Below are 10,578 nucleotides of genomic sequence, written 5' to 3'. Positions count from 1 at the left end.
CACTAAGTATCTTCATTCTGCCAGAAAATATTCAATGTACATGCATTGTATCCATATTTTTAATTTCCTAAATATGTTTTATATTTTAACTAAACATTTACCCATTAAAGGAATAGTACACCCAAACCATGATTAGCCTTCATTTTCTACTCACCCCCATGCTGAACAACACTCTGGAGTACTTTTTGATATCTCAAATGCATCTGGAGATCTGGGAGGCTTCTTGCTGTCTGCTGACATTCAAATAATGGAGGTCTATGGTGCCCGAGGCAGAAAGGTCCATAAAAGTCCACAAAAAACGTGTCAATATTCCTCCATACTGCTCGTCCAATGTATTCCAAGTGTCCTGAGTGGGTAGCGTCCATAATTTACTCGAAACGAAGTCATTTAGAATGTTTTTAGAGCATAAACAGTAGTGTATAGGATTTCCTAAAAGCACGTTCACGAGTCTACGGAAACTGCGGCAGACCAAACCAGATGAAAGTGCGCATTCAGCTCGGCAAAGAACTCATGCTCTTCCTTAACACTGAAGTCCTCAGACATTTTTCTTTCGTTGTTTCTTTCTTTGCACAGGTAAACAGCACGTTTCTCCTTCTACGCTTGCATTATCGGCAGAGCAGACACTGAATGCGCACTTTCATCTGGTTTGGTCTGCCGCGGTTTCCGTAGACTCGTGAACGTGCTTTTAGGAAATCCTATACACTACTGTTTATGCTCTAAAAACATTCTAAATGACTTCGTTTCGAGTAAATTATGGACGCTACCCACTCAGGACACTTGGAATACATTGGACGAGCAGTATGGAGGAATATTGACACGTTTTTTGTGGACTTTTATGGACCTTTCTGCCTCGGGGACCACAGACCTCCATTATTTGAATGTCAGCAGACAGCAAGAAGCCTCCCAGATCTCCAGATGCATTTGAGATATCAAAAAAGTACTCCAGAGTGTTGTTCAGCATGGAGGTGAGTAGAACATGAAGGCTAATCATGTTTTGGGTGTACTATTCCTTTAACTGCATGAAAAGTTTTTATTTGTGCGAACAGTAAACCTGATTTCATTTCAGATCTCAAATCTCATTTCAGGTGGTTTCCTTCGCCGCCGCTGCCCTCCGGCCCACCAGGGGCAGCAGTGAGTCATAGACGTGTTGACGGGGGCGGTCCGGTTTGTTCCCATCGTGGCGCTGCAGGTAGACTGTTGTTTGTGAGGTGAACTAACTTTTGTCCTCAGGAGAAGTGATTTAACCCCGACCGGGACGAACTTCAGGTCTAAAGAGCGCGGGAGAAGTGGAACCATGTCGGCCTCATCGGCTAAAGCGAGCAGAAAGGAGAACTCAAACCACGACGGAGCAGATGAGACCTCCGGTAATAACGGTTATCCTCTCAGCGCCATTTTCAGCTGTTTACCGTCATTATGCTGTCTTTATGTCGTCCTCGCGGCCTGTGCTTCAGCTTCTGTTTAGTTATCAACGACATATTACAAATAAAATCGCCCGCTTCCCCTAAAGAGATACATTCAGCCTTCGTGTTGAGATAGTTGAGTGATGCAGCTGCCGCTAACTAGCCACGTTAGCTTCTGTTAGCTTAGTATAGCTAATGTTAGCGTGTAGCCGTTAGTTTAGAATAAAGCAGGTCAACGGCTGTTCTGGATTTGGGCTGATAAATACTATTTAAATGTTTGAATCAGGGGTATTTATAGAGTTTGGCTAATTGCGAGCGTTTATAAACAATAAACTTGTTAAAAGCGATCCACGCTGAGCGTAGCGTTTCGTAGGATACACCGCGACCGAGCTCAGCCCGTTTTTCATTCAAACCAGGCCGCCTTAAACAGCAACAGGAAGGAGGGGGGTGGAGGGGCTGTCTGCGGAGGGAACATGCGGACCGAAGCCAGGAGAACACAAACTGGAGGCGGTGTACACAGAGGGATACGGCCCCTATCTCCAGGATCTTAGGAACAGCTTCGGTAATCCGCGAAATGCACAAAGAGCATCAAACTACAGAGAACAGAAACCAGCACGGGTTATAATCAAATGTAAACATAATGCATCCAGAACCTCTGAGGCTCTCCAGAGATATATGGACTCTTAAATGTAAATAAACTGTATCAGCAAACTGCAATCTAAAACATAAAGTTCTACAAAATCAGTCCTACAAAACTAAGGATTATGTATTTAATGTTGTGAGACAACATAAAGATACATTCAGTTTATTTATATAGCACCAATTCACAACACGTCATCTCATGGCACTTTACAGTTCACCAGATTATAGTCAAATTGATTCAAAGTTTTCTATCTAAAGAAAACCAGTTGATTGCATCGACTTGGATGCAATCCCTTACAATAATTCAATTTAGTTTATTTATATAGCGCCAATTCGCAACACATGTCATCTCAAGGCACTCAGGAGAGTGCATGCTTGTAGCGACAGTGGAGAGGAAAAACTCCCTTTTAACAGGAAAAAACCTCCAGCAGAACCAGGCTCAGTGTGAGCGGCCATCTACCGAGGCCGACTGGGTTTGAAGGAGACAGAAGCAGACATAGAAAAAGCTACTGTAAAAGACGGCCCAGTCCAGGAAACACAGCCAGGCAGATGAGCTCTGAGCCAAATCCAATGTCCCATGTAACTAATATTGTCCTATGGATTGGGGGAGTTGTGATATATGTATATATATTATTATTTTTTCTTTACTAACGTTTGCTTAAAATTGGATGTATGTGTTTCCAGAAAAAGAGCAGCAGGAAGCGATTGAACACATTGACGAAGTACAGAACGAAATCGACAGGTGAGTTTAAATCTGACGCTTAGACGTGGTCCCATGCACGTTAACCGCTGTATCTTCTTTGTTGTTGTTTTTTTTTTTTTTTTTTTCATTTTTTTTTTTTTTTTTTTCAGATTAAATGAGCAGGCGAGTGAAGAAATCTTAAAAGTAGAGCAGAAGTACAATAAATTACGCCAGCCATTCTTTCAGAAGAGATCAGAGCTCATAGCCAAAATCCCAAACTTCTGGGTCACAACATTCGTCAACCATCCACAAGGTAAAAGTTGGTTCTCTGTTTTAGGTCCAGTCGTAGTGAAGGTTTCTTATATCAGAGAAAAAAAAAAGAAAAACACCTGGTTTTACTGTTTGTTGTAGTTTCGGCTCTTCTGGGGGAGGAGGACGAGGAAGCTCTTCATTATCTGTCGAAGGTTGAGGTCACAGAGTTTGAGGACATCAAGTCTGGCTACAGAATAGATTTTGTAAGTTTTCCTACTCATTCTTTCCGGGTTTGTTTTGGGTGCAGAGTTGTTTCTGATTCTGCTTTGTGTCCCTGCAGTCCTTCGACGAGAATCCGTACTTTGAGAACAAAGTTCTCTCCAAAGAGTTTAACGTCAACGAGGGTGGAGATCCGGTTTCCAAATCTACTGAGATCAAATGGAAAGCTGGAAAGGTGCGTTTGCTTTAATTAAAGTCCACAGTTTGATGGGCATGAAATCTCTTTAAAATAACCTTGGAAAAACAAACAGCAGTATGATTTTTATTTCAGATCTAAATTCCTATGGTTTTAATTTAATGTTAGTTTATAATAGAGAAACATCATTAGTAGTTAAATAATTTATTCAAATTCTGTTTAATTAAAGGAAACCAAAAAACGTAAACATGCAGAGAGATTCAGTGTATTTCTCGGAATAAGATTAGTGTATCGTCAAATTTATAATATTTGGGGAAAAATAATTTATCAAACCCTTAACATAATTTTCTCCTTTAATATAATTCAATGAAATAATCGGAATAAAAAGGACTTAAGCAAAAATTTAGCTTGAAAAGATGGTAAGGGTGTTAGAGGGGGATAAAAAGCTGAAATTAAACTTCAAACACAAATTACGAAGAGAAATCAAACGTAATGCATTGTCGCGTATGACGTCAACGCATCAACCATAGGCTGAAGCAAAACAAAGATGGCTGCTCTCAGTTTCAGCTAAAATGCCCTTTTTACTTTTGTGGAACAGGAGACGGTGAGTTTGATATATTGGTTAACTTTGTGAAACTAATCAAGAATGTGATGCATCTTGGTTGCTACTACTGCTGTGATTGGTTAAAAACTTAACATGTGAGAGTTCCAGGAAATGAACTTCATGCCCCTCCGTTTTGCGAACACCCACAGGAGGCTTCTCAGATTGAAATGTATAGAACTCAATTTGCACTTCGTGTATCAATCTGGCTTATATCAGGTTAATAAAACTGATCCTCCATGCGACCATTTAGCAACTTCAAGGGGGAGGAGTCGTCAGCCAATCAGAAGCAAGCTCTGAGTAAATGTAACATCAGTGGACCAATAGGGATAAAAAAAAAAAAAAAAGTTTTTCATGCCATGTCTGCAATTCCTAAAAAAACGCAGAATTAAGTAATCCTTTTTAGAAATTAAATAAGCTTTTTACAAAAATCTAAGGGTTCATTGCCAGCATTTGGTGAAAGCAGAGATCTGTAGAATGGGAGGTAACATGTAACCATGGGAACTCTGCAGGACCTGACCAAACGGTCCAGCCAGACGCCGAACAAAGCTGGGAAGAAGCGACAACATGAGGAGCCGGAGAGCTTCTTCACCTGGTTCACCGACCACTCAGACGCCGGAGCCGACGAGCTGGGAGAGGTGATCAAGGACGACATCTGGCCCAACCCACTGCAGTACTACCTGGTAGGAAGATCAGTCCTCTGTCTACCTGGACAAACACACAGAGCTGTTAATAAATGTGTCGGGTTTATGCATGAAACCTGAATAACAATTAAATCCAGTCTGAACCGGTACTTTTTCAGCAGCTCGCGGCGTAGGCTGGGTTCTGTTTAACGGTTTGTCTCTGGATGCCACCCAGGTCCCCGACATAGAGGACGAGGAAGGCGAGGATGACGAAGAGGATGATGAGGAGGGTCTGGAAGACATTGATGAGGGGGAGGAAGAGGAGGGTGAAGATGAAGATGGTGAAGGGGAAGATGGAGAGGTGAAACCGCCTTCAGAGCTCTAGCTCAACATATAAACTAGGGCTGCAACTAACGATTATTTTAAAAATCGATGAATCGGACGATTATTTTTTCGATTAAGCGATGAATCGGACAAAAAATATTTTTTATATTAACCTCTTTATTCCAAAATAAACATTTTAGACAGAACAAACAAGCACACAAGTACAGGTTGCTCATTAACTGTACTGGTGCAATATGAAAAATAAATGTTTGTGTTAAAACTACGCAAACTTACATGAGAAATGTAGCTGTACATCCACAAAATATAGGCTACTTTGTTTCATAAAGCGCAAAAAGAGACATTTTTGTTTTTAAAAGCCCCTAAGGGGTTCAAACAATAGGCCACCCATTTCAACAAATGAGTTTTTTTAGACTAGAAGAGTTCTGCCTTTTAAGACAGGAAAGTATAGCAGTTAAAGTTGCTTCTTGAGAAAATACTTAACCATAGAGATAAAAATGCTAAAAACAGTGCTAAAAAACACATCCTCCAAAGACTCCAATTTATATGGGAATGTGGCAGATAATTAATTGACATATTACTGATCTTGCTGGATTTTATTCTGCTTTACTTCCATAAATTGCAGGATCTTCTTTACTTTATCTTCGCCAGAAGATTTAAACTTTAAAAGCCTTGCCCTCATAATTTGCAAGTTAATTTATTTATAAAGTAAATGTAAACGCTGCTTAAGCTAATTCAAATGAAATTAAAAGTAAAATAAGTAGCCAACCTTATCACTGTCTGTAACCTACTAACACGGTAAGGAAAGCATCAGATGAGCTACCTGAGAAACTAACGTTACATTTCCCCACTTTAAAACCAAACAAACATGGTGGTTCCGTGCCATGTTAATTTCTTTTGAAAAAAGTTGCATGTTACGACTTTTTTCGCTTTACAAAGCGCAGGCTATTTTAATTATTGTGGCAGATAATTAATTGACATATTACTGATCTTGCTGGATTTTATTCTGCTTTACTTCCATAAATTGCAGGATCTTCTTTACTTTATCTTCGCCAGAAGATTTAAACTTTAAAAGCCTTGCCCTCATAATTTGCAAGTTAATTTATTTATAAAGTAAATGTAAACGCTGCTTAAGCTAATTCAAATGAAATTAAAAGTAAAATAAGTAGCCAACCTTATCACTGTCTGTAACCTACTAACACGGTAAGGAAAGCATCAGATGAGCTACCTGAGAAACTAACGTTACATTTCCCCACTTTAAAACCAAACAAACATGGTGGTTCCGTGCCATGTTAATTTCTTTTGAAAAAAGTTGCATGTTACGACTTTTTTCGCTTTACAAAGCGCAGGCTATTTTAATTATTGTGATCAATTTGCGCCGTCAATCCCGGTGCATGCGCGCTTCATTTGCAGTCTGGACGCTGAGGCTCTGACTGCAGCTGAGAGGGACTCCTGCGGGAGTAGGGGGAGGCGCCCCACGGCAGAGTAGGAACGATACATGCTTTCACGTAAGAGTCTCCAAAAGCCGCCAGTGAAACCGAAAAAAGTCACCAGATTTGTCGCTAGTCGCTTTTTTGAAAAATAGTCGCTGGAGGGGTCTGAAAAGTCGCTGAGTTGGCAACACTGCTCCTGCGGCGCTGACTCGCTCTGCCGTATTTTTTTTTTCTTCCTCTTTCAGTCAAGAGGCAGTGATGACGGCGCGGCGTATGACGCAATAATCGCGCGACACAACTAATCGATGATGAAATTCGTTGCCAACGCTTTTAAAAGTCGATTTTTATCTATTTTATCGATTCGTTGTTGCAGCCCTAATATAAACTAAAACACAATTATCTATCATTATTGTTTCGAGAGTGGCAGCCTAGTGTTTAGAGCATAGGGCATGGAATCCTGAGATTGTGAGTTCAAAACCCTGAGTTCAAAATGCTGGGGAAAAACTTCTATTCAGTTTATTGATACAGAACCAGTCCAGAACGTATCCTTTGTTGCCAACAGTAGCAGGTCTCTCCATCAAATCAACCATCAAATCGATCTACTTTAGCCCTGGTTTAGACAGACTTTTGTCTGGATTAATTCCTGGTTTAGACCTAATTTAGCCCTTGTTTTAGTCCTTTTAGACTTACTTAACCTGGTTTTAGTCCAGGTTAAGACCTACTTTACCTTTGGGTTTTAGTCCTGGCTTTAACCTACTTTAGCCCTGGTTTAGACCGACTGCAGTCTGTTTCAGTTCCGGTTTAGAACTACTTTAGGCCTGGTGTAAACCGACTGTAGTCTAGTTTCAGTCCCAGTTTAGAACTACTTAGCCCTGGTTTAGACCAACTGTTTGATTTTAGTCCTGGTTTAGACCTACTTTAGCCCTTGTTTTAGTCTTTTAAGACCTACTTTAGCCTGATTTTATTCCAGGGTTAGACCTACTTTAGGCCTTGTTTTAGTACTGACTTCGACTTATTCCAGGCATAGACCGACTGTAGTGTGGTTTCAGTCCTGTTTTAGACTTACTTTAGGCCTCGTTTAGACGGACCATTGTCTGGTTTTAGTCCTGGTTTAGGCTGACTGTAGTCTTGTTTTAGTTTTGTTTAGACCTATTTTAGCCCTTGTTTTAGTCCTTTTAGACTTACTCGACCTGGCTTTAGTCCAGTTTAGACCTACTTCATCCCTGGTGTAGATCATGTAGTCTGGTTTAGACCTACTTAGGTCCTGGTTAAGACCACCTGTAGTCACAGTCCTAGTTTAGACCTACTTTAGGTCTGGTTTAGGCCTACTTTAGGTCTGGTTTAGTCCTACTTTGGTCCAGTTTTGTCCTACTTAAATCCTGGTTTAGACTTACCTAGGCCATTTTTTAGACCTTTACACTGACTGTAGTGGTATAGTTTTAGTCCTGGTTTAGACCTTCTTTAGCCATGGTTTTAGTTCTGATTTAGTCCTACTTTAGTACAACTTTACCCCTGGTTGAGACTTACTGTAATGTGGTTTTAGTCCTAGTTAAGCCCTGGTTTAAATAAACTAGTCTGGTTTTAGTCCAGGCCCTGGTTTAGTTATTTTTCTAAGCCCTACTTTAGTCAAGTTTAGATGTGCTGTAGCTGTGGTTTTACTCCTGGTTTAGCCAGACTATAACCTGGTTTTGATCCCACTGTAGAGCAGAATCAGCAGCAGATTATTATCAGCACAGCTCTGTTTACTTGGACCTCAGATCGTTGCCTTCAAGTCCAAATGGTTGCCTGGGTCATTTCAGTTTTCCCGTCATTACACATCCTCAGTGTTTTAGTGTTTATCATTTTGACATTTTATATATTAACCATCAACCTGAATCCTATATTCTTCCTCTACAATTTGTATTTTTGTTAATTTCTGACGATTCTGGTTCTGATCCATATTCAGCCCATTGGCTTCTTAACCTGTATAATTCTAAGGAGCCTCATTCCTGAGTGTAAATAATTGGTTCTGAAAGCAGATAGAAATGGATTAATGTTCTGTTTAAGAGCTGAACCTTAGGGGTGCTGACCCAGACCGACCTCCATTTTTGTGTTTTTCAGGATGACGGGGAAGACGACTGAAAGCTTCTGTCGGCACCGTCCTCCCACCGGATCAGTCTGTGGGATGAAGTGTTTGTTTAGGAGGGAGGGGTTTTGTAAAAAAAAAAAATTTTTCTTTTTTTTTGTTTCTAATATTTTTCCTCCTGTGTGTCGTCGACCCGTCTGCAGCCCGCTCAGTTAGACCAGCTTCGGGTCCACTGGAGGACGGCGCCGGACTCTCCTGTCATCGTTTCTCCACGTCTTTAGACACACGAGATAAATCAATAACTTTGTAGCATTCTGCACGTCATTTCCTGTAGATTAAAGCCGCGTGCGTTAGCAGTTTGTCTGAGATGACGGTTTCTGTTGTGTTTCCTAAAATAAGCCATGGTGCCGTGAGAACTTATCATCCTAGCATCTTTAACCACTTTTCTATATATATATATATATATGAATATATAAATGTATAGGGTGGGGGGGGCTTACAGATGAAGCAGCACCAGCTTGTTCCTCTCAGTCTCTAAATGTTTCTGCTCACAAAGCCAGTTTATTCTGCTACGGCTCGACTCGCTTCTCCCCACCATCACAGATCATCCCCCTTTTTTTTTGTCTGTTTGGTTTTAAATTAAAACCCAAAACAGTAGAGAAAAAAATTGCTCCTCCTCCCGATTCCTGGCTGGTTTATTAGAAATCAAATTCGATCCTGAAACGAATTGCAGATGTGAACCTCTGGAGGAATCAACTTCTCAAGATCCAGAAGTGAATCTGGTGATCCAAACTGAGAAGTTAAGTCGCATCAGCTTTTCTAGCCGTCCCGGTTCTGATGTGACACTTTAATAATCCTCAGGCTCTTCAGATGTCCCATTGTTGAATTTGTCCCGCCTTACTGGAAGTGACTTTTATAATAAACCAATATGGCTGAATCAACGTGGAGATGTCTTGCTTTGTTCCAAACTCGGTTCCTCTGAGGAAGCAGGTTCCTAAATGGTTCTGGATGGAAGTAAAAATGACTGAAACTGGTTCTGTTGATTAAAGCCCAAATACGATGAATCAAAAAGGATGTTGGAGTGGATTTACAACGCTCAAAAAGAAATATTCCTCCTGTGCAGATTAGTTTTTTGGGTCATAAAATATTACAGATTAAAATCTCACAATCAAACCTGAATAAGATGTAAATATTTAAAAAAAGTTTCAGAAAAGAATTAACCACTGGGGGGCGCCAGATCTTAGACTTGGGTTTAGCTTCCCTGAAAGCCAGTGAAACAAACTGAACCAGTTCTGGAATCTGACAGCAGATTGAGAAATCAAGGAATTCTTTGTAAGACAAGGAAAGAAGGAAGGATTAAATCAGAGAATGAGAAATATCTCTGATCAGGAATCGGCTTAGCTCAGGGTCACATGACTCAATCACTGAAGGATAGGAATCCATCTGAAAAACATACATAGAACATAAATAACTAAATTCTGATTTAAAATGAATCCTTTTAACAGCATCTGCATTATATTCAGACTCAGGATTTAATATTACTAAACTAAGGACAAATGTATTAAATTTACCATTAACGTTTTTCTATTGGCCAAATTATCCCAATTATCATAAAAAGAATTAAAATTTTTGACTAAAATTACATCTTTTAAGTTTCATTCCGATTGATCACCCTCATTTTTCTACAGTTTATAAGAAATCAGTGCTTTTTGTTCTGTGCTCCTTGCGTTTTATTTTTTGGTGAGTACAATCAGGATATGATGTATGGGTGTTATTGTTTGCTTAAAGAAATAAACATTTTGAACTTTCTATGCACCAATGCTACATATTGACTTGATAAATCATTTATAGATCTCATATTAAGCTAAGGTTTTAGTGTGGCTTTAATATTTCTATAACCTGAACAAAAAAAAAGCATTTTAGCCCTGGTTTAGTCCGATTTAAGTCCTGGTTTAGAACTAGGTTAGCCTTGGTTAAAGTCCTGGTTTAAACCTACTTCAGCGATGTTTTTATTTCTGTTTTAGACCTGATTTTAGAACTTGTTTATTCTTATTTAAGTCCTACTTTACCTTTGGTTTATACTGACTGTAGTATAGTTTTAGTTCTCTTTTAGCCATGGTTTT

General features: G+C 39.8%; 1 protein-coding gene across 2 annotated transcripts; it reads left to right on the top strand.

The window, feature by feature from the left end:
* The first annotated feature begins 1,140 nt into the window (after window positions 1–1,140).
* setb (SET nuclear proto-oncogene b) lies at window positions 1,141–9,396 on the top strand. 2 transcript variants are annotated; one of them, XM_038280644.1, is made up of 8 exons: window positions 1,141–1,364; window positions 2,727–2,784; window positions 2,895–3,037; window positions 3,136–3,239; window positions 3,317–3,430; window positions 4,505–4,675; window positions 4,851–4,976; window positions 8,491–9,396. In XM_038280644.1, the coding sequence occupies exons 1-8, from the start codon at window positions 1,295–1,297 to the stop codon at window positions 8,509–8,511; spliced, it is 807 nt and encodes a 268-aa protein (XP_038136572.1). In that variant the 5' UTR covers window positions 1,141–1,294; the 3' UTR covers window positions 8,512–9,396. The 2 variants fall into 2 exon arrangements, with proteins under 2 accessions (XP_038136572.1, XP_038136571.1); XM_038280643.1 differs by lacking the exon at window positions 8,491–9,396 and having other exon boundaries at window positions 4,851–5,008.
* The last annotated feature ends 1,182 nt before the right edge of the window (window positions 9,397–10,578 follow it).

Source organism: Cyprinodon tularosa, unplaced genomic scaffold, assembly GCF_016077235.1.
Source record: "Cyprinodon tularosa strain WSP-4 unplaced genomic scaffold, ASM1607723v1 ctg162, whole genome shotgun sequence".
Lineage (NCBI taxonomy): Eukaryota > Metazoa > Chordata > Actinopteri > Cyprinodontiformes > Cyprinodontidae > Cyprinodon > Cyprinodon tularosa.
The sequence above is the reverse complement of the archived record's forward strand: the minus strand, read 5'-3'. Positions and strand labels throughout refer to the sequence as shown.